The sequence below is a fragment of the Oryx dammah genome, unplaced genomic scaffold, assembly GCF_014754425.2.
Source record: "Oryx dammah isolate SB20612 unplaced genomic scaffold, SCBI_Odam_1.1 HiC_scaffold_14, whole genome shotgun sequence".
NCBI classification, from domain to species: Eukaryota; Metazoa; Chordata; class Mammalia; order Artiodactyla; family Bovidae; genus Oryx; species Oryx dammah.
In genome coordinates, this window is record NW_024070198.1 from 33,945,146 (window position 1) to 33,970,017 (window position 24,872).

The following is a 24,872-nucleotide window of genomic DNA, read 5'->3' on the forward strand; positions in this document are numbered from 1 at the left end:
GACTATCTCGCAGCTCGCAGTGCAGGCAAATTGGGAGCCACGCGCTATGACATGATGGCTCTCAGGGAGGGGTCCCCTCTAGCCGTGAGATGATCACAACCTGGATTCTGGCCGGACAGACCTCATGTGAATCCAGGTTCCACCCCTCTTAGCTCTGTGATCTTGAAACAAGTTACTTTTCTTCCCCAAGCCTTACTTTCCTCATCTGTAAAGTGGGGATAAATTCTATTCAGACACTTACGAGGATAAATGAGTTAATGTCTGTAAAGTGCCTGGCACTTTTCCCAACAGACAGTGAGCATGCCCCAAAGGGAAGCCATGATGGTTCCCACGGTGTTTCAGTGAGGGAATAAGGTGAGCTGAAGTTTAAGGTCCTTGATCATAAATAGATAACCACGTGCTCCACTTAAAACGCAAACACGCTGAATTTCCAGCTCTGCTTTTATGACTTTTAGCAACAGACACATGCTCTTCTGCTGGGTAACACCCAGTGAATATTCAGTGCACTTAATGAATCTTATAACTTTCTGGATCATCATTTCAGTTTAACTTATAAAAACAAAATAGCAGACTTTGTTTTATCAGCATATAATTCACATATCCTAAAATCTAACAGCATAGAATTCACATATCCTAAAATCTACCCATTTAAAGTACACAACTCAGTGTCTTTAGGAATATTCACAGTATTATGTGACCATAACCATAAGGCGTAATTTTGGTATTTTTTGGTACATTTTTATCACCCCGAAAAGACCCCACACTCATTAGCAGTCACACCCCACCCCTACTCTGCTTGTGCACGTGTGCTAAGTCATTTCAGTTGTGTCTGACTATTTGTGACGCTGTGACTGTAGCCCGCCAGGCTCCTCTGTCCATGGGATTCTCCAGGAATTAATACTGGAGTGGGTTGCCATGCCCTTCTCCAGGGAATCTTTCCGACCCAGGGATGGAACCTGTGTGTCTTCTGTCTACTGCACTGGCAGGCAGGGTCTTTACCAGTATCGCCACCTGGGAAGCCCCTCCCCTGTTCAGACCTGGACAACCACCAATCTATTTTCTGTCTCTATCTATTTTAAATAGCAGGTCTGACTTGCATCTGTTAGTCTCAGCTTCTCAACATTAGCACAGCAATCAGAAGGAAAAACTGTACATGCACAAACAAGGATTTTCCAACCCCTCCACACACCCACCCCTTACTGATGCATGGAATCCTCCCTGCTAAAGTATATCTTTGTTTTCCACCAACACTTCCCCACTCTGACAAGTGTCCTCATTAGCACTTCATTTCTGCTGCCCTCTTGAGAAAGAGCCCATTAGAAGAAAAAAAAAAAATTGAATGAGATACCATCAGACCCAGTTCACATCTCATGTGGGAGTTTTCACAAACACAACTTGCCTAGGGGTATGTAAACACTGGAGATTGGCCAGAAAACTGGAAACAAGAGGATGTACGTCTGAGTAATTAGTTCCTCAACCAAGTAGGGTGCTACGAGGGGTTTAGGGGACAGTTGGGAAGAACGCACAGAGTCTATGTCTTCAAACTGTGGGCTTTTGACTCATGCATTCAATTCCTTTGCTACAGAGCAACTAGAGCGATCTTTTAAGGGCATAATTCAAGCAGATCATACCACCAACTAAGGCCTCCAGGCAGCTTCCGCTACATTATCCAAGACGCCCTAGGGTAGCCCACAGAGCCCTCCCACCAGTCTGGTCTCTTCTCACACCCTCTTCACACTGCTCCCCAAGCTCCAGTTCCTGCTCCTTCAAGGTCTCCACCTGACCTCTCCTTTCCCAGAAGGGGCGCATCCCCCAGGTATTTGCAGACTGGTTCCTCCTCTTCTGGTCTCATCCTAAAGCAGCTCCCATGCCATCCTTCCGAGAACTCTCCTGGGACCACTCAAGTTGAATCAATCTGCCTACTCCCCCCAACTCTGTTTACTTGCTTTATACTTAGCACCATCTATCCATTCTCATTCTTTCCTTCTTTTCTGTCCTCTATTATGAGGTTACTGTCACTGCATTCCCAGGGTCTGGCACAGTTCCCGACACAAGGTCTGTGCTCTATAAATGTGGGTTCAGTAGGTTCTTTCACTTAACACTAGCCTGGTTTTCTGTCTCTTTTCCATAGTAACAGCCTTTGGGTGACATAGAAAGTTGGTTAAATGCTTTGGGTTTGCCAACAGTCTCTATCAATTAGGTAATTTTGAAGATGTCAATAAACCCAACTAATGACATAAGATAACAAGACTTGCTTAAATTTCTGACTCAGAAAAAAAAAAAAAAAGCTGAAGGAATGAGCTTACTGGTGGGCCAGTTTCAAACCCATGGTGACCGAGCTTCTCTCTGAATGAGAACCACACAAAGGAGCGCAATTTCCAGTTGAACTGACCTGAGGCAGGAGCAGAGGTGGCATCAGGGCCTTGGAAAAGCTGAACAAGGGCACTGTCCCCAGGGCTCGACATGACACAACATGGTGATGGGAGGAGCCAGCAGGAGCTGCTGCAGAGTGGGTGGACAGCTTTCTTGGCAAGAATCCTGGGCACACCTGGCTTTGAGCCTCAAACTTTTTAGAACAACTGTTCTTACAAAATCCACACATTCCTGCACCAAATTATTATCAGACATCTTGTTTCATTCCACAGGGTGAAGATGAACTAGGATCGGCAGCTTGCTTGCCCAGAGGGTTTAGGGCTCAAGAACCCAACTGGGAGAGGTCCTTAGTGATGTTTTATCCCAGGACAGTAGCCATGGGAAGCCACTCGCATGGTCCTGAGCAGGGTCTCATGACAAAGAGTTACAAATTCTTGCTCTGCTTGAGGTGAACTTGGAAGAGACTGCTCAGCAGGAATGGGTGGTTCCTCAACTCACCCATCCAGCTTTGTTCACTTGCCTGCACCCTCAAACTAATCTGCTCACTGAACTCCATCCCAGGGAACACACTGGCCCCTTCACACACAATTTCACTCAGTCCAGAAGGATAATAATAATCATGGCAGCAAGAGCAAGCAATTACTGAGCTCTTGCTGTGGGCTTCCCTGGTGGCTTAGATGGTAAAGAATCTGTCTGCAATGCGGGAGACCTGGGTTTGGTTCATGGGTCAGGCAGACCCTCTGTAGTATGAAGTGGCAACCCACCCCAGTATTCTTGCCTGGAGAATTCCAGAGCCTGGGGGGCTACAGTCTATGGGGTTGCAAAGAGTTGGACATGACTGAGCGACTAACACTTTCACTTGTTAGGGTCCAGGCATTATTTTAAGACTTTTTGATGTGGACCAGTTTTAAGTCTTTACTGAATTTGTTACAGTATTTCTTCTGTTTTCCTTTTCTATTTTTTGGCTGTGAGGCATGTGATATCTTAGTTCCCCAACCAGGGATCAAACCCACACACCCTGCATTGAAAAGTGAAGTCCCAACCACTGGACCACAGGGAAGTCCCCCTGGGCATTCCTTTATTATTTAATATATATTAATTATATATTAATATATATTATGTATATATACTCCTTTAATATTTAATATAAATATTAACTGATTCAATCCTCACAACAACCCTATGAAGTTGGTACTACTGATATCACTATTTTCTGATGAGGAAACTGAGGCATGAGGGAGCAGGCAAGGATTCAGTGACTTGCTCCAGGTCACACAATTAGTAACAGTAGAGTTGGGGCAGTCTGGCTGCAGACTCCCGGAAGCAGTCTGCTGCTTCCAGGCAAGCTTATAACATTTCGAAGGCTTTGAGGATAATCTTGCAAAGTTATCAAGGTAAATGGAGCAATTGCACTGCAAGGGACAAGCGAGAAAGAGATGAACGTATACAGGGAAGGGCTTTACCAATTCAGCTCCAAACTTGTGTCTCCTAAAAACCCCAGCTGCAGGCAGTTTGACTGCCTCTCCACTCAGCTACAAGTTTAGTACTCATTGCCTACATTTTAGGTTTATTTTTCTTGGCAAGGAATATTGAGCCATTCCCTTTGGCTCTGGGGTGTGCACCTACCCTACTATTCTCTAAAGATCAGTCAGTTCAGTTCAGTCACTCAGTCATGTCTAACTCTTTGCAACCCCATGAACCACAGCACACCAGGCCTCTCTGTCCATCACCAACTCCCAGAGTCCACCCAAACCCCTATCTATTGAGTCAGTGATGCCATCCAATCATCTCACCCTCTGTCGTCCCCTTCTCCTCCTGCCCTCAATCTTTCCCAACATCAGGGTCTTTTCCAATGAGTCAGCTCTTCACATCAGGTGGACAAAATATTGGAGCTTCAGCTTCAGCATCAGTCCTTCCAATGAACACTCAGGACTGATCTCCTTTAGGATGGACTGGTTGGATCTCCTTGCAGTCCAAGGGACTCTCAAGAGTCTTCTCCAACACCACAGTTCAAAAGCATCAATTCTTCGGCGCTCAGCTTTCTTCACAGTCCAACTCTCATATCCATACATGACCACTGGAAAAAGCATAGCCTTGACTAGATGGACCTGTGTTGGCAAAGTAATATCTCTGCTTTTTAATATGCTGTCTAGGTTGGTCATAACTTTCCTTCCAAGGAGTAAGCATCTTTTAATTTCATGGCTGCAATCACCATCTGTGGTGATTTTGGAGCCTAGAAAAATAAAGTCAGCCACTGTTTCCACTGTTTCCCCATCTATTTGCCATGAAGCGATGGGACCAGATGCCATGATCTTCGTTTTCTGAATGTTGAGCTTTAAGCCAACTTTTTCACTCTCCTCTGATCAACTGATCTTCAGTTAACATTTCTGTGTTTTTTACACGTTATCTCATTGAAATGAATCTTGACAGTAAAGATATGAGATGGGTAGTATGAGTTTTCTCCCATATGTTTTGCTTTTACCAAAGTTTAAGACATTAAGAAGGCTTATATGCATAACAAGCACAGAGACTGCATGATGGCAATTGCCTGCCTCACCGCTCCTCCCAACCCCTCCGCGCCCACCATAAGAGAATGTGTTCAACTTTAGGTGTTTTTCTTGGACTTCATCACTACATTTCTTGGTCTTAAGAAAGTCTTACTGTGATTCTTATTGCTACGTTCTTATACTAACTTAGCCAGTACTTATTAACATCTTGTTCTTACTAATATGGCAAAACCACATTTTCAATTAACTGTGGTCAGTGCTTACACATTGAGAATGTAATTATCATTGTACTAGAACTTGAAGTACAATCTGTGAATACAGTGTCTTCCTTGTACCTTTTTTTTTTTCTTCTAGATTTCATCATTTCCATGGGTAAAGAATCTGCCTGCAGTGCAAGAGACACAGAAGATGTGGGTCTGATCTCTGGGTCAGGAATATCCCCTGGAGAAGGAAATGGCAACCCATTCCAATATTCTTGCCTGAAAAATCCCATGGACAGAGGAGCCTGGCGGGCTACAGTCCATAGGGTCTCAAAGAATCAGACATGACTGAGTGACTGAGCATATAGCTCATACTAGCCTAGTTTCTGATGAACAATCCATTGTGAATTTTTTTTTTTCTTTTGCAGATCTAACCAATAATTCTTTGCAGTGCTCAAACTTCTCAGATAACTTATCAAACCTCCACACTCGGAGAGAAAAGTGGGTGTTCTCTGCTATTTTCACTGAAGAAAGAAACAGAATCTCACTCAGGTGAAAAGCTTGGCTCTACATCCTCTGGAAAGTGGTGAGTCGTGATTCAACTGATTATCAACCCCAGCAGTCATTCCCTAGCATCACTGCCTCTGGGGAAGGAAGACGTGCAGGCCGTGGGCTGCACAACTCCAGAGAGGGCCGCTCGCCCATGTGAGGATGAGAATGCACGGAGGCAACACAGAGGTCCTGTAAAAACAAGGGGACTTCCCATCTCATCTTCAAACCTGCTCCTGATGGTCTGGCACTGCACAGGCAATATTGTATCGGGTACTCTCTGGCCTAGCAGACTGCTGCTCTCTGTCTGGCCTTGCTTGTTTCATTCATGCTGTCAGCTGCCTTTTTTCTACCTGTCTTGCAAAGCTATCATATCCGTGCTGCCTCCCTGTGGTCCTGGGGCTTTCATAGTAAGCACGACCTTTCCCTAGGGGTCTCTCCATCATGGCTGCTCCTTTCAATGGCGAGAAGCCACTCTTGCACTCTTGTTTCATAGTCTGAGCTCTTTTTGAGTCCTGTGGCATCTTGCAGGAATGCCTCTGACTCAAGATAGGAGTGATGGCAGACACACTTGGAACTCAAAGGATGACCATCCCTTTCCTGCTGCACAGTAGCCTTGCAATGACAGATTACCTCTCAGATATTCCAAGAGAGGGGTGCATCTGTGCTAAGTCGTTCAGTCATGTCTGACTCTTTGAGCCCCTATGGACTGTAGCCCACCAGGCTCCTTTGTCCATGGGATTCTCCAGGCAAGAATACTAGAATGGGTTGTCATGCCCTCATCCAGGGGATCTTCCTGACCCAAGGATCAAACCCATATCTCTTATGTCTCCTGCATTGGCAGGTGGGTTTTTTTTTTTTTTTAATACCACTATCACCACCTGGGAAGCCCTAAGAGAGGGGTGGTCTCTCTTCAAAGCCCTTACGTTTTGATGCTTCTTGAGATGCTCTGATAGGTCCATCAGTTCAGTTCAATTCAATTCAGTCGCTCAGTTGTGTCCAACTCTTTGCGACCCCGTGAATTGCAGCACGCCAGGCCTCCCTGTCCATCACCAACTCCCGGAGTTTACTCAAACTCATGTCCATCGAGTCAATGATGCCATCCAACCATCTTATCCTCTGTTGTCCACTTCTCCTCCTGCTCCCAATCCCTCCCAGCATCAAGGTCTTTTCCAATGAGTCAGTTCTTCACATCAGGTGGACAAATTATTGGAGTTTCAGCTTTAGCATCATTCCTTCCAATGAACACTCAGGACTAATCTCCTTTAGGATGGACTGGTTAGACCTCCTTGCAGTCCAAGGGACTCTCAAGAGTCTTCTCCAACACCACAGTTCAAAAGCATCAATTCTTTGGCACTCAGCCTTCTTCACAGTCCAACTCTCACATCCATACATGACCACTGGAAAAAACATAGCCTTGACTAGATGGACCTGTGTTGGTAAAGTAATATCTCTGCTTTTTAATATGCTGTCTAGGTTGGTCATAACTTTCCTTCCAAGGAGTAAGCATCTTTTAATTTCATGGCTGCAATCACCATCTGCGGTGATTTTGGAGCCTAGAAAAATAAAGTCAGCCACTGTTTCCACTGTTTCCCCATCTATTTGCCAAGAAGCGATGGGACCAGATGCCATGATCTTCGTTTTCTGAATGTTGAGCTTTAAGCCAACTTTTTCACTCTCCTCTTTCACTTTCATCAAGAGGCTTTTTAGTTCCTCTTCACTTTCTGCCATATGCTATATAAACACATGATGTCCAACCAATGGAGGGGAATAGCTGTTGCTTTGATGATGGGTGACATGGTACCTCACAGACTGCCCAAGTCCTGAACTTGTTCTCCTCTCCCTGGCTGTGATGTACAAGCAAGGGGACTGGGTGAGCATGGTCACATAAGAGAGGTGATATGGAATCATAGGGGGAAATTCTTCTAAATGAAAAGCTCATTCCAGAAATATCAGGTTTAGATGCTAATGAGGCCTGAATGGGGGCTTCCTTTGGACTTTCTGCTGAACTTCAACCATGTAGCATTTTACTCTGAATTTAATAGCTGGGTCAGTTCTTAATTGTATCAAGCACCCCAGAATATGACACCAAATTCTGGTAAACTTCTGTTTAGGATAAAAATGACCATTAAAAGATTCTGAAATCATTTGGTCAAAATTTTTCTAGTTGTAACTGAAGAAATTCAAGGTAATCAAAATCAAAATTAAGCACTATTTTAAGTGTCAAGAATGGAAACATGCTTGTCCCTGAAAGTACCTTATTCTGTTCTTATCTAACAGTAGTTTGATGCAGATGTTCTAAACCAATGGTTTTCAAATTTCAGGTCTTGACCCAGTGAAACAAAATGAATCATGACCAACTTATGTGCTCAGTCACTCAGTCGGGTCTGACGCTTTGCAGCCCCGTGGACCGTAGCCCGCCGGGCTCCTCTGTCCATGGGATTTCCCGGGCAAGAATACTAGAGTGGGTTGCCATTTCCTCCTCCAGGGGATCTTCCCGACCCAGTGACTGAACCCAGATCTCTTAAGTCTCCTGCACTGGCAGGTGGATTCTTTACCACTGAGCCACATAATAAAAAAAATAGAAGAGACTAAAAAAGAGTAGAGAGTAAAGGTTGAGTATTGCTGCACATGACTGTTTCATTAGCCATCTATATGTGTAAGTGCACAAGTCTTTAGTCTTTTTGTGTGAAAATGTGTTTCTTATTGTGGGTAGGTTTGGTGAGCACAGACCACAATCAGACCACAATCAGAAGGTCCTTTGGCTGAGTCCTGCCCACAGATATGTTTTGTTTGGCCTACATGAAGATTTTTTGAAGAGAAAGTTGAATCATTTGCCAACTTTAAGCATCTGGAGATTCTTACATAAAAACCCCTATTTCTAGTTACCCTTGGAAACTGGAAGGTTTGGCCCCATGGCCCACATCCCTCTGTTCTTAGTTTTGCGTGAACCAGGATAGAGCAACAGGGTGGCTTTTCCTATAGAGAAGGCCCTGCTGTCATGTCTGTCCCCATCTCCACTCATCTAGGTCATCTGCCTGATTCTTAGAGGTATCTGAATGTACAACCTCTGGGTCTATTCATCCTCAACTCAACCTGACCTGCAAAGCCCTCCATTTGCCCTTCCCCATGGTTACTGCAGTACCTCGTGACTAATGGTAGTTCCTGCCAAACTCAGCTGGCTGCATTTCCTTCACTGCTTCCGTTTTGCCAATTGGAAACCTTTCTCTCATTTCCCCTTTATTCATTTGCTGCACTCCTGTTCATCCTTCAACGCCTAGTCTGCCACGACCTTCCAGGAGAATTAACCAGCCCCCTGCACTGCAGTCCTGGAAAATCCCATGGATGGAGGAGCCTGGTGAGCTGCAGTTCATGGGGTCGCTAAGAGTCGGACACGACTGAGCGATTTCACTTTCACATTTCACTTTCACTTTTCACTTTCATGCATTGGAGAAGGAAATGGAAACCCCCTCCAATGTTCTTGCCTGGAGTATCCCCGGGATGGGGGAGCCTGGTGGGCTGCCGTCTATGGGGTCGCACAGAGTCGGACACGACTGAAGTGACTTAGCAGCAGCAGCAGCACTGTAGTCCCACATTAAAGAGTTCTTTGTTGCATACATTTCCCACTGTATCATAATTATGTATTTTTGTGTTTATGTTCCTTGTTAGAATGTGAGTGCTTTTAGATCAAGAATTGCATTTTGTTTCTGTACCCAGATTGCTAATCTCTTATTAGGCTCTGAATAAACACTTAAGAATACCCATCTCTCTACCCATACACATCCTTCATCCACTTTTCAGTTCATTCAGCATTCACTGAATACTTACCATGGAGCAGACACTGTATAATAGGTTTGAACTGAATTAAACACCATCCCTAACAGGAAGAAATTAACAGAACCCTTCAAGGCCAATCTTAAATGCTCCCTTTTCTGTAAAGCCTTTTCTGATTCATTTGAAACACTAACTCTTCCTTCGAACCTCAGCAGAATACCATTTATACTCCTTCTGATCACCCTGTGTTGCTTTTATTTTCAGTCATCACCCCTCCCACCACAGGGATTTCATTAACCTGCTGAAGGCAGGACCTTTTCCATGTATTAGATTACCCTCGAAATGCCTTACAGAGTAGACCTTTATAAATTTGTGATGCTTTCAAGACACTGGTTGCTATGGCTCACTGCTTCAGGCTGGGCTCTTCACACGTGGCAGGACTGGCAACATCTTCTAGCTGAGCAGGGACAGCATCATTGAACCTAGTCCAGCAGATACCATTCCCCCCAGTCAGCCCTAAAACTGTTCCCCAGCAGCTGTCCAGACAGGGCTCCCCGACGTGGTGCACAGCAATCCCGCAACACTCATCTAGCCCCACATGCCACTTAGGGGACCCTCCACAGACCAGGGAGCCCACAGCGCCTGCCATTTTTCTGAGGGGTGTAGCCTTTCTCCCATGTCCCTCCAGATATGCCAGTGTGAAATAATCTTGCTGTCTTTTTCTACCATTGTCTGCTTCTTTTATTTTTTCTTAAATTTCTCCCCTCACAGTGTTTCAAATAGCACTGTGAATACAGATTGTTGAACAATCTGTGGTTCAACAACAACAGAATATAGACAATGCAATGGTCTCTATTCAAACTGCTTGAGGTTTTAATAACACATTTTAGCTCCTCAGAAACTAAACGGTTGCAGCTCTTGTGAGCCAAGATAGCTCCTGAAACTGTCTCTAACCAAAGGATTCCAAAGAGGTCTATGAACCTCAGTAAAAATGCTCAACGAACCCTTCAGAATTGGGAGTGATGGTTACAGAATGGCACATTTGTGCCTTGACTCCCCCAAGCCAAGCTGAGCCCCAACTCACTCCCAGGAAAAGGTGCCCTGTAACCTCCCCCCGCTCCCACCCTGCCCACCCCCTGCACATCCAGTGACATATACTGACAGCAGTCTCCTGGTCACTCAAGTCTCACAGAAGGTTTCCATTTTATGAACTGAAGCTTCATCCTACGCTTCAAGAGAGTCAAAATGAAAACGATGCTCTTGACTTTGCCATATGCATTATAAGCAAGATGAAACTGGCAAGAGAGAGCAGAGAGGCTCTTTTATACAAAAGTTCTCTCTTCTCTGCCTAGAATGCTGATCATTTTACGGACAAGAAACCATGATAGTGTCCAAGTATGGCCCCTGAACCATGAGTATCAACATCACTTGGGAACTGCTAAAAGTGCAAAGCCTCAGGCCCTTCCTCAGATTTACTAAATCAGAACTCTGGGACCAGGGTCCAGAAATCCCCACTCTGACCAAACTCCAGGTGGCCCTGATGTCTGTTAACACTTGAGAACCACTGCCCTAGACAGTAATTTCTCTGAAAGCTTAAGAAAACCAGCATCTTCATGGTTAAGTCTAAGTATTCAAAAAACTCAGCCTGTTTGATTGCAGTGGAACACAGAAACTCAGCCCTGGTGCCCCCAGGGCACACTGGACCATAATAGCGTTAATCATGTCAGTGTGAACACAAACTCAATGTTTCAGAGAAAAGAGGTCATGCCTACAAATATTCACCCTCCCCCACTGCTAACAAAATTTGCCCTTGAATACACAGCTCCTGCCAGTTTGGGATAAACATACCTCTCGGTATGAGTCACCATCAGACCCACACACAATGAAATAGGAAGCTCGGCTGGTTTCTACTGTGGTGTGCCCAGAGCAGGCTCAACCACAATGGGAAGAAATCCTGCACCACTCACCCATCACTGAACCTTCTGAAAAGTCCTCTGATGCTCTAACGCTGGCTCAGGAAAACCCTCAGTGTTTTGGCTTTGGCATATGAGATGCCAGCAGTATGAGGACCCTCCTGCTTGCCTCCCAGGGGCAGTGAATATGATGATGATATCAAGGGGCCCCCTCCTCACAGAGAATCAGTGCCAAGATTTTGCTTTTAGTGGGCTGGGTCTCACTTAGGACATCTTTTCTGCAGGACTTTGGAAAGTTAATTTCTTGTTCTTTAAAAGAAAGTTTCTGTGAAGCAGTACTGGTTGTTTCATCCACCCTGGTCACCTGACCAGGTCATCAGAGAAGCAAGAGGCGGGATCACTTCTAAGTGGCCTAGTCAGCTGAAGATTGCTCTCAAGAGCTCTGGGTAAATTTAAGTCAATGTATTCCTTCTCTCTGGATAAGGGAAAGGCTACCCACTCCAGTATTCTGGCCTGGAGAACCTCATGGACTGTATGGCCACGAGGTTGCAGAGTCGGACTTGACTAAGTGACTCACTTCACTTCATTCCTTCTCTCAGATGTCTTTCCATAGTCAGCCTTAACTCTAATTGTGGAAACGAGGTCTTTTTCTTCTCTCTCTCTGGATAAGCATTTCTTTAGACATTAATGAGTAGGAGGCAGAGGGCAAGGATTTGTTGTGATTTTTTAAAATGTGAAGTTCTTTCCCTTAGCCTTAGAAATCCCATCATCTAGACAGCCCTTTGGTCCTGAAGACCAGTGGGGCAGAGTCATACTTCCTGGTGAGAATAGTACTATTTCATTTATAAAACAGTAAGAGAAATTCACACTTGGGTTTTTTCCCCCTCTCCAGTGAAATATGGAGAGAAAACTGGGTCTCCGCTCCCTCTGAAGATGCAAACTTCACAACTGAGATGTGTGTGTAAGTCTCTAATCCAGACAATGTATTCTGAAGCTTGTAGCATTGTGGTGTATCTTTAAATCAATAGTTTCCCTTTAGACTTTGCTTAGGAAGTGTTCTTGCCATTGGTGTCCCCTTGAAAAACTTAGGGCTTTTCAAGTTAAGGAAAAAGGAACAACCTAGACAGTTTCAAGAGCAGGTCAGGGTAGGATATGAAACATCCATCTGGGAAGCAGGGTTGGGAAACCGAATCTAGGAGGAGCTAGTCTATACCAACAGGGGGCCTGGGAGGCGACTTGAATGGATGATGAATTATCACACTGCAGACAGCAATCTGTTCTCAGACTTCCCCGAGGATGGAACAGAAAAGGTTTCGATTACATTAGGCTGTGTGCATGCTCTTGAGTGGGGAGTGTTTGTGTGGGTGTGGGTCTTTGGGAGGAGGGGCATGGGGCGGAAGGACAGACACGTTAGAGGCAGCGATACTTGGCAACGCTAAAGCTTGTTTCATAAGATGGTATGTGAAGTAAGCAACTCCTGAGCGAGAGACGGACACTCTTATATGAAGTCAGAAACTCCTGAGGGAGAGACGGACACTCTTTCTTAAGTCGTACAAGTGATAGATTGTAGTTTAATTTCTCTGGTGTTGACTTAGGTGCTCAGAGTAATTCGAGAAGAATTTACAAAAGGGATGGGCCTTTGAAAACCATTGTAAGGTAGCAGAACTTGAGTTAGGTCATGGGCAAATGTGCAAAAGGAGATAATATGTATTTCTCACGGGGCAGGAGAGGCAGAATGACACCATGATGGAGATGGAAAATATATCCATGATTATTCAAATAGGAAAAACTGGGGGGGTGGTGGTGTTTGGAGCATAGGTACAATTAGTGCAGATTCTGCAGCTGTAACGGCCTGGGTAGAAAATCAGCTCTTCTACTTTTTGGCTAAGTGATTTCTGGCAAGTGGCTAAACTCCCATGAACCTCCTCTTTCTCATTTCCTAAAGGGGAGGAGTGCTACTGACCCTGATGGGCTCAACAATTAGAGGTGATGTGTGTAAAGGTGTCAATGCAAAGCCTGCCATTCAGTAACTGGCAGGTTTAATAATAATATTAAAAATAAAACAAGTTTGGCTTAGATGGGGGTAGGGAGGAGGTAATTTAAGGACTTGGAGACAATCCTCAGTGATTAGCAGGAAGTCTTGAAATTTACCTTGTCACTCATTTAGGTTTTTCACCTGGAAATACGATGACATCGGCATCCTACAAGGATTACTTTGGTGCCCGTCTGTAGGACATGTTTGGACCCAGCATACCACTGTTCTTAGAAGCTGGTAAGAAACAAGATTGCCCCATGTGTGTGTGTCTGTGTCCCATACTCTGTGAGTGTGTGTGTCCCATATTGTGTGTGTGTGTGCATGTATGCATCCCATACACTGGAATGTCAAGAGGATGGTGAACATCTCTCCATCAAGGATGATTTAGAATGAGTTTCACTGGGTCATGCTCTACTTAAAAGAGCTCCCCTGGTGGCTCAGATGGTAAAGAATCTGCTTACAATGCAGGAGATATGGGTTCAATCCCTGGGTTGGGAAGATCTCCCAGAGAAGGAAATGGCAACCCACTCCAGTATTCCTGCCTGGAGAATTCCACGGATGGAGGAACCTGGTGGGCTACAGTCCATGGGGTCACAAAGAGTTGGACACAACTGAGCAACTAACACTTTCACTTTCACTACCTTAAAAGCAAGCTGGGTCATCCAACAGTGGCAGAAAACTTTCGGGGAACACAACAAACAAAAATTGATGTGCTCAACTGTAGAATTGTTTTCCGTAATGTGCTTCTCTCACTGCTGAATTTTTATCCTTCTTACATGAAGGATCAAATCTTTTCCAAACCCTAAGCTCCCTCATTATTTAAACAAATGAGTGTTTACATAACTTAATCTCTAATATTTGCTTATACTTGTTTCCTCTAACACTAAGAAATAATAAATCCCCTTCATGTTTATTTTTAAAACTTGCACTAGGACACACATAAGCTAGAATTAAAGTTTTTAATGAGTAGACTAGGCCACTGGAGTTCAGGTAGATGAAATTGTATTCAGGAAGACAGATATTGACTGATAAACCCACAAAAATCTCTCCTGCTTCTTTGTTACAGGACACAGCAAGGTTAAGATGCCCTTGAATGCACCAGAGAAACAATTATTTCATGAAGATTCCCAGATCAACAAGGGTCTGGGACTGGAAGTGGGTGGGTGCCTGGTTGGGAGAACAGAAGAGAATGAGGGTCAGAGTCGGTCGGCCAAGGTCATTCCACACTTGCAGACCTGTGATCTGCCAGCAGGCTCTCTTTCTGTCAGTGGCATGGAAACTTTATCCAGGGGAGAAAATGGCAGCACAGACCAGCGTGACCTAAACCATCTCCAAGTGATGAGCAACGGGGAACCTATGTCACTCCTTCAGAAGACTTCCCGTGTTCCTCAGGATGGATGCTACCATGACGCAAACTCACTCCCGGCTGACTCGTGTCTGCCCCGAGAGGAAGGAAGAAGCTGGAACTCTCTGGAAGCAAGAGGAAGCAGAGCATACTGGAAAAGTCTCTGGATCAGGAGGCCACAGGTTCCAGATCCAGCTCTGACAACGGGCCAACCTGCTTCAACTCTGAGAATCTATGACGTGCAGGTGTCAAGCTATGAACTGAAAAATTAAAGGCAGACACAGCGCTGCTTCTGAGAGGTTCACTGTCTAGTGATGGAGCCAGGGGGTGATAAATGCAGACACTGAGCCATGTCCTCCTGTGATGGAACACAGAGGATGAGTCTCCTCTATGTTCTCCATCCACCCACTAGTCTAATAACCCTGAACTTAGTCCACTTACCTGCTGTGTGATTTTGAGCAATTTACTAACCCTTTCTGAAGCCCAGTTTTCTCAGGTCTAGGATGAATGCCTGGACTGCAAGCACTCCTGTGCCCTTCTGGCTTAAGAAGCTTTAATGAAATTCCTTTCTTTTCATTGAAGCCCTTGTGTACCCACCAAAAACCCTGCCTTTCCCTGCTGTTGACTGAGGTCAATGCAGTCAGGGAGCTGGGAGGCAGAAGTGGAGACTGACATGGACCTCAAAATAGAAAAGGAACAGCCTTTAATCAGTGGCTAAGGGCTTAGATAATACTAGTATGTGACCTCTCGGTGGCCTGTCCAAAATGTTCTAGTCAGAAAGTGGTTACTGACTTGTAAAGCAAACGTGAGCCCAGGCAATCCAAGCTTTGGGAAGTCTCTAATGACTTAAGAAGAGTTGCTATTTGGGGACTACTGACCTATAAAACATTCACTGCGAACAGCAAGTCCAGGGCTTCCATGGGCCCCTGGGGGATGGAATTGGGAAGTGACCTTTGCAATCCCCTTTCCCATCGCTCATAAATTACTCATATTGGGGAAACAAACTAAAAACCATTAGCAGTAGAGATCAGAGTCAGTTTGTTTCAGCTGTAGGGGAGGTAAAAATGAAGAGACCTGACCTTGATTAAATGTCAAAGTCTTTATTTAGGGTTCCTGGTAGCACCCCAAAAAGAGAGGAAATATTATTAGAAGCACTTTTATTCTCACGAAATTATTTCATTCAATTACCCCTTAGCTGGTGTAAAACCAAAGCTAAACCCTGTGATTTATGAAAGAAACATAGGAGCAGAATGGACTGACCAGAAGCTGTTTCTCTTTGTGCTGAGGTGCGGCCCTAACATGGTTAGCTGTCATGATCCTATTCCTCCATTCATCCAGTAGTATAATAAACCTGAATTGAGTTTCCAACAATAGGGATCAGCTTGAGTTCAGCGCATTCACCTCACATTTATTCCCTGTAGGGGCTTTAAGAGAAAGTAGACAAAGATAAATCACGGAAATGTTGAAGACAGCGCCCAAAGAGCAGACATCTGTGTTTATGGAGAAAAGTATGTCCACAGTCAGGAAATGTGGCAGAATACATCCAAGCTTACCAAAATGCAAAATTCAGTGGTGGTTACTCACACTCTCAAATCATGTAGTGAAAGTCCCGAAGACATATTATTAACAGAAAAAAATCGAGTCACAAAAAAAAAAAATGATGAGAGAATGATCCTTTTTTAATATTTCTATCTATCTTATTCCTTCTATAAGTTCTTGAAGGATACACTATTAACAATTTTGCCTCAAGAGAAAAAGAACCAGGTAAGGGCAAGGAGATTTCATTTTTCATTCTCTAATCTCCTGTGACACTGCATTTTCTTAACATAAGACATATTTACATATTACTTGGATAACTAAAATCAAACATTGTGCTCTTTTACATTTCCCAGACAAATGAATAAGTTAAATAACAATTCAATTCTGAAAAGTTTAACTTCCATTTCAGACCACGCCCAGAGCATAAATACGGTACACCTGTGCAAAGCGTGACCCTCCTCTCCCTTTTCACATTCTTAAGACATGATTTGCCGCCCTTGACATGTAACCCATCTTTTAAGGTGTTTGGAGGAGTGATTAGGGATGCCGCTGAAATGACAGGTTATTAGAGAGGCACACCTGGAACCTTAAAGACGGACCGCTTGGAACTTTGAGCTAAGCTTGGGCAGGTCCCAACACAGCCTAGACCTGGTAGACGGGCCCTTTCAATACACATCTTCATTAATTTATTGATTTGGGTGGGGGTGAGTGAGGAAGAGTGAAGGCTAGGATGAAGGCAGGAAGGCAAGTCTCAAACACAACCAAAAATTCCAAATGCAATAGCAATCAAAAGAGACGCACGCCCTGGGAGCTCGGCTGTGCAAACACTCCAGAAATAGGAATGCTCTTGGGACGCGCCGTGGCTAAATGAAAGGTTCTTAATAAAGTAAGTCTCTGCTCTTTGCAAACCCGGACTTCACAATACAGAGTCTCACACCCAGAACATGTCTGCCTGGCTTTCCATTGATCGTTCCCCCATTAGGTGGCCCAGCCCTGCAGCACCAGTGCAACTTCTGCAGCCATGCACAGGGATCGATATTAATAATTACCTTTCTCCTTCACCATGGTAACCGGTGCCTTTGGCGAGCAGCGCGGGAGGAAACAGGAACAAAGTCTAGGAGTGGGAGCGCCGCTGGGCAGACAGATCGGCTGCTGCAGAGGCTGCGAGAAAGCGCCCGGCCATCCACTCGCCGAGTCCGGGCTTCTTTCTAAAATCCCGCCCCCATCTCGAGGGCCGAGCTCGGGTGCCGCCCCAGCGATCGCCGCCAAGTGGTGGCCGCGCCCTGCTCGGGGACGCTGCCCTTCGGCCGGCGCAGCCACTCGCTACAGCTGCTGCTGTAACAAATGTAAAATTCCAGTGTCCTAAGCTCTGGTCACTGACACCACGTAGCATTCCTCGCGCCGGCAGAACCGGCATCAAAACGATCCCCGAGCACCGGCCTCCTCCCGGGGTCTGATAAATGATTGCCAGGAGGGGCTGGGTGGGCCGGCGAGGGGCAGCCAGGGACTGTTCCAGTAAATCAGACTAGTCGATTGGTAGCTTATTAGTTTCCTATAACTGCTGCTCTCAGATTCAGCTTCTCTCAGACCAACTGAATCAATAAAATTAGCCTCAGGAGAAAAATAATGCAAATGACGGCTTCCAGTTCATTTCCTTCAACTTTTAAGGTCCTGGAGGCTCAGTGATAATGAAAAATGAATAATGATGTTTGACTTCCCTTGTCCCCCTTTACCTGAAACAGGGCGGGGGCGGAGGAGGGTCGTGGGAGAAGAGGGGAACAGGCTGGGACAATGAGAGGGAGCCTGGGAAGAGGCTTTTTTCAGGCTTCAGTCCCTCATCCAGGATCAAATCCAGGATCAAAGTAAAAATCTGACTTATCCTGTTAGGTAGGGGGTTCTGACTTTCCCCTTCTCCCCAATTCTTTAGCGTTTCCTAGACAAACCCCTTTGGTTCCCTATGTGTCAGGGAGGAGCCCTCCCAGCCCACCAAGCAAAGGGTAAACAGTCACATCCACATCCCTCACCAGGCTAACTCTGATCCTGGCTTTCAATTTCTGACCCGCAGAAGCACAGGTCTGTCTGCAGGGAGCAGGTGACTTCCAGTGGGTGGAGTCACCAAGCCGCCTACCCTCCCCTTTCCAGCACCTGTCTCCCAAACCCAGATCGTTCACAGGCTCCCCACGGTGTGGGAGAGATGTGATGAGCAAGGGACACAAAGGCAGATGCTGTTGCTCTGGGAGAACAGCAGATGGACCACGCATCTTTCAGAACCAGAACAGGCCAGGATTAGACTGTTTTACTGCAAATATTGTACCGTGTTGGGTCTAAGAGAGCCACGGTAACAGAAAAGAATGAAGTCAGGCAACCTGCCTCATCGCTGCCTCCAAGCTTGTTTAGAGCTGAGATGACACCGGGCGGGGCTGGTTTTCTGCGGGCTTACAGTGGCAGAGCTCAAGCGGCTGTGACATTCCTACATCTGTGATTCAGGGCTTTACTATTTAAAGCCTGGGCATCTCCGCCTATGAGAAAGGACGAAGGCCCCTCCAACCCCTGGGTCGTCTTTCCTATGACACAAACTTCTCCCACAGCCCTCCCTGCCCCCATCGCAGCCCCACAGAGTCATGTTTTTCCTAAGTCAGCGGCCAGCTGGAGAGTAAGCGCTGAAGAGCCTTTAAGCGGCTTCTCTAACCTCCATTCATAAAGAAGAGCCTAGCATGAGAGCAGCGCGACCTCAGGGCTGGGCAGGGCTCAGGAGCAGGAAGAGAAGCCCTTTTCAACCCCCCAAATGTTCACGGCCAGCATCGCACAGTCTCCTTGCCCTACCCCTAACCCCCCCAGAGCCCTCGAGGAGATGCTGACAAGCAAAATGAAACTCAGCGAGCTAGAATTAGTTTGGCGCTGTGAGCCTCGCAGGTGAACTTATTTTATTATATTTTGGCGGCATAAATAGATTAGCACCTCACTGAGGCACTTCTCCCCAAGGCTTTCATGTTTTCGGTGCAAAGCTAAGGGAACAGAACTCTCTATTTATCTCCCCCTCTCCCTCCCTCTCTTCCTAATGGAATGCGACAGTAAAAACACCGTTAGGTTTCTGGTCCAAACCAAATCATCATATAAATATTCCAGGTACTATGAATGCAGTGAGTTCAATTTCTCTTTTATTCAGGTGACCGTTTTTAATCCCGAGATTTTAGTTTATTAACCAAACTGCTCCCTTATTGCGGCTCTGAGTCTACCTGTATACCTTTGTGGATGAACTGCTCAGAAAGCCCAGTTGAGGAAGACTCTCCAGGAGCTTTGGGGACCAAGCCAGCAGAGTAACAGCTGGTGCCTATTCATTTTCAGAGAAGCCTTTTCCAAAGGAAAATACTACACTGTGGTTCAGAGAGATTTCTGCCCCCCTCCCTTCTTGTGTTTTCCATGGAAAGAATTTTCCTGTACCACAGTCAAAGTGAATGAGTCACCAGCATTTAGTTGCTAAATAACAGTTATATAGCTAAGGTCCCCCCCACCACCCCCCAACAGTCAGACACTGCTACTTTGGGATAAAAGCCTCCACGCTATACTTTTAAGATAACCAAAGAGGATATTACTACAGTTATTTTGGAATGTGGCAGAGTAAAACCAAATTGTTTTTGTCTCCTTGCCTCAGGGCCAAATAGTTAAGAGCTTTGAGAACAGAAGCAAAGCACAGATATTTTGTGCTTTATAGTTAGTTCAAGCTACAAGAAGTACAGCAAAATAAATGAAAAAAGTTAAAAACTGTACAGCTCATAAGACGACAGGACTTTTTATTATCATTTCTAGAGATTTCCAAAGAACTTATCTCAATCTCATTCCACTCAGATGAGATAAGACTTCATAATATAGACACCAACCCGTGGGTTCATCTGTTGTTTTATTCTCTCAAACTGACTTACTGCTGCCTTGTCACTCACTCACAAAATGAAGACAGGGTTGTCCACAAGTGGCCAAAGGACAGAAACCATTTTGTTGGAGAGAAAAGCTTTGTGAGGACACAGCCACTCTTGGCAAAAATTCAAGAGCACACCACTTCCACAGTGCCTGCCTGTATGCTGTCGCTTTCGTTGTGTCTGACTCTTTGCAACGCTATGGACTGTAGCCCACCAGGCTCTTCTGTTCTAGGGACTCTCCAGGCAAGAATGCTGGAGCAGGTTGCCATTTCCTCCTCCAGGGGATCTTTCCAACCCAGGGATCAAACCCACATCTCTTACATCTCCTGTATGGACAGGAGGTTTCCTAACCACTGGCGCCACCTGGGAAGCCCATGCCAAATAAGAGGGAAATGTGAAGACAAGAAAAGAAGCAACTGGATGGAGTCCACGCCCTCACTGCTCTCTTCTCTACAGAGTCATGGGTTTCCTGTGGCTTATGCATCCACAAGGCAGGAATTTCCAGACCCCTCCATCGTGGTCCCCAGGAGCCCAGGCTTCCAGATACCCCCTCAAAAGCTTTGGACTGATTGGCAAAAGAGTGCTCAAAATTCTTTTTAGCAGCATCTGGCTGACAGAAAACTTGAGAATGAGTTTGTTATTTGCTTTCTACTTAATGTTTACATCTACCAATCTCACTGCAGACATTTATGGGGCATTGATGGTACACCAGGTCCAGGGCTGGCTGTACCATAGCAGGAAGAGAGAGATCACTCCTCAGGAGTTGCTTACCATCAGGTGAAGCAGATGCTCATGCACAAGGACTCAACGTGATTAGGAAGGTGCTAAGACAGAAGCCGGTACACAGGATGCAGGGCAGTGCTGAGCCCAGTCTCAGGGGAGTCAGCAGAGGCTTCTAGGAGGAATGAAGGGGCAAGACAGGGCTGCCAAATGAACAAAGAGGAGAAGATCATTCCAAGCGGAGTCACAGGGCAAGAAGGTATCAAGATCAGTGCTCACAAGGATTAGGGAGAGCCTCAAGCTAAGGCCTCAGTGGCAGGTCATGGAAGGTTCAGAAGGCCACGGTAAGGAATTTGAGCCTTTGAATGGATGTGATGAGAGCCTCAGACCTGAGCTACCTATTTCTTTACAGATTAGGTTCAAAAGACTGTGGGTACATTTCAAAGTCTGCCACGATGTGTGTCCAATCATACTGCCTCCTTCCTACAAATTGGATTGTGTTGGTGTGGCATGTCCAGTGTTTACCAGGTTGTGCCCATTTGTGCCTATGTTTATTCACTTTTTTAAGAAAGAGTCGATTCATTGGAAAAGACTTTGATGTTGAGAAAGATTGAGGGCAGGAAGAGAAGGGGGCAACCGAGGATGAGATGGTTGGGTAGCATCCCCGATTCCATGGACATGAGTTTGAGCAAACGCCAGGGGATATGAAGAAAAGGGAAGCCTAGCATGCTGCAATCAGGGAGTCACAAAGAGTTGGACACAATTTAACTACCCAACAACAAATATTTCCCCCCAAAATAGAATAAAATGACAGTCACACAAATAGCTTTTTGAGTGGTGCAAACAATTTGGGATTGACTTATCCTCCCACAATAATGGCTTGATGTTCACAATGAGGCTGTGAGTATTTGTTTCATACTTTTCCAGACTCCTGAGAGCACAGTCTGCAGACCTCCAGGGAGAAAAACACTAGGGGTGCTTTAAATGCATACACCTGCTCCCATCCAAGGTCTGAAGATTCAGATTTTCTGGTTAAGACTTGAGCTGTACCACCAGCTCCTTAAGTAATGAAGGACCACTAACTGGCTTAGCACACTGGCCTGTATCACTGAAAGTGACTGAACATGTAATTCACAAACATAGCTATAGCCCACGCTGCCCCATCTTAAAAACAACGCCCATCTTCTCAGTGGGCTGAAATAATAACTGTCATGACATTCGCTGTAATCTTCATGAAAATTTATTGGTAGTGACGATTCCAAAGTTTCCTACAGTCTGACACAAATTCCTAAATGTCTGGTCCCTCTTGATCCTGCTCTTAGGCCTTCAATGGAGAATTCTTAGGATTTTTTCCAGGTGAATCTCACAGAATCGGTGCCCAGCAAAGTTCTTTTCCATGAGTTCTTCAAGTAGAATAATTTACATTTGTATCCAAAACTTCTCTGTGGTCTTTCTCAGAAGTCAATTCTGAGTTTGGATCTAAGCAACAGATTGCAGCTTAAGAAAAATCACTAATGCATATTAATCACTCAGTTGTGTCCGACTCTTTGCAACCCCATGGACTGTAGCCTACCAGGCTTCTCTGTCCTCGGGATTCTCCAAGCAAGAATACTGGAGTGGATTGCCATTTCCTTCTCCAGGAGATCTTTCCAATCTAGGGATCGAACCCGGGTCTCCTGCATTGCAGGCAGATTTTTTAGCATCTGATCCACCGGGGAAGCGTATTTAAAACTTTCAAATAATCCACTATAGATATTAACTGCAGCGGGAATGTAAAAATCAATCACTTTCCTACAAGTGTACTGGAAATGATTACTGGAATTCAAAGGATCTTTTGATAGTACAGAGAGTTTCATGGATTTTAGCCTAATTTCAGGCACATGAGAAGCTCACAAGAAGTACAGAAATAGCCCTGAAGTACTTGGGAAAAAGCCTCTTTTTTCCCCCAAACAATTTACTAGTGAGTTGGCCAAAAAGTTTGTTTGGGCTTTCCATACCTACTTCTGGAAAAACCAAAATAAACTTCTTGGCCAATCCAATATTATCAGCTTTTTCTTTTTCCCTAATATGTTCCAGGTAGAAATACAGTACTGGGAAAGAAAAATGGTTATTTACTATCATCTGAAGCTGGGATGCATTTCCTAGCAACACCCTCTTCTTTCTGGTACTTCATGTCACCAGTGGGGCTTCCCAGGGGGCACAATGGTAAAGAACCCACCTGCCAACGCAGAGGATGTAGCTTTGATCCCTGGGTCAAAAAGATCCCCTGGAGTAGGAAATGGCAACCCACTCTAGTATTCTTGCCTGGAAAATTCCATGGAGAGAGGAGCCTGGGGATTATAGTCCCTGGGGTTACAAATAGTTGGACAAGACTGAGAGACTGAGCATTGCACACGTATGACATCTGTGTGAGCATTTGCACACGTATGTCATTAGTGCTCCAAATATGATGACACTGCAGTGAAGCATTTATGTGTCTATTTTTGCAAAAGGTGGGCTCTCTGAGGGACAAGATCGCATGTGAATATCTGAATTCATATAGTGATAGTCACAAAGTAGGCATACGACATTTGATAAATTCTGAGGCACAAACGTCACTGACTTAGCACGGCAGGTCAAAATGCTGGCTAAGTGTTCATTTTCATATCAAAAAGACTGATTTTGAAATCTCATTCAAGTAAATTAAAAGTAAATTCAGTCTCATACATAAATCAATTTAGTGGCTGCTTGAAAGTAATTGCCAAGATGCAAACCAGTAATTCACTTTGGGAGAAACAAGTTGAAAGGAACTTAACCAGGTAGCATTTTATGAAATCTCCTTTATAACTACTCCTAAATACCACCTTTTCCCCTCTTTTAACACATTTATTATTGGGGTTAAATTATAGTAATTCCCAAACTCAACCCCCAAGAAACTGTTATCTATGCCAAGCTTACTTCATACTAATTTTCTTTTCTTCCTTTTTTTACAACTTCATTTTTTATTGGTGTATAATTGCTTTACAATGTTGTGTTAGTTTCTGCTGTACAACAACGTGAGTCAGCTGTAAGTTAATTACCACTTTTGTTGTCATTTACAGGGAGCTTATTATGTGTCAGCCACCATTCTGGTCTCTTTACAGTCATTTATCACCTCATTTAATCCTCCTAACAACTGGATAAAATAATATTTTCTTTACACTTGAGGAAACAGGTTTGTCAGACTCCAAAGCCATGGGCTCTCCCTTTGCTTTGTTGGGTCTTTGTTTCCACAGGTCACAAAAGAATCACCCTTTCCCTATACCCAGCTACACACACACACACACACACACTTTTTTTAGTCAAGATGCACTCAATGTCTATCAACTTCTTTGGCATTTCTAGAAGAAAATGATGTTGCATTTTGCCTCTATAAAATGATCTTCTTTCCTGATATTTTATCCTTCATTGGCTTTTGGACTTCTTATGATAGGGTCTGCATGTGAATGGCGTCATCTTGGCCTGTTGGGCTCATCTTTGGCTGGACAGGGAAAGATGTTGTACTCAGATCCACATTCTCAAGTCTTTTAGGATGCAGTTCCATCATCCACCCTCTCTGATCATCCTCAAGGAATAGCATTCCTGCGTGCATGCTCAGTTGCTCAGTCATGTCCTGTTCTATGTGACCCCATGGACTATAGCCTGCCAGGCTTCTCTGTCCACAGGATTTTCCAAGCAAGAATACTAGGGTAGGTTGCCACCTAGCATGCCCTAGAATGTGCATGCATCCAAAAAGTAAAATATAAATAGTTGAGCTAGTCAAGTGCAAAGTTCCCACACTTCTGGAAAGATTGAAATACATATGCCTCTACAATCTATGAAATATAAATTGTGCAATTTCAGTGATTCCACAAATGAGTTCAGTCCTCTTATATTTGCATTCAAAATGAGCAGGGCATAGCTTAAGCACGAAAGATCAAAATTCATGTCAACAATGTAAAATTTTACTTTATTTAGGACAACATTCAGTTCAGTTCAGTTCAGT

General features: G+C 44.8%; 1 protein-coding gene across 25 annotated transcripts in view; it reads right to left on the reverse strand.

The window, feature by feature from the left end:
- Window positions 1-24,872, reverse strand: part of ABLIM1 (actin binding LIM protein 1) — a 335,325-nt gene that overhangs the window by 177,392 nt on the left and 133,061 nt on the right. For 3 of the 25 annotated variants that reach the window (XM_040255066.1, XM_040255050.1, XM_040255047.1), the window contains exon 1: window positions 17,285-17,580. The exons of the other annotated variants lie outside the window; for them this stretch is intronic. In XM_040255066.1, the coding sequence (XP_040111000.1) occupies window positions 17,285-17,300 (16 nt within the window). In that variant the 5' untranslated portion in view covers window positions 17,301-17,580. Of the gene's footprint in view, window positions 1-17,284; window positions 17,581-24,872 lie in introns of those variants that run through there. 25 annotated transcript variants of the gene reach the window in all.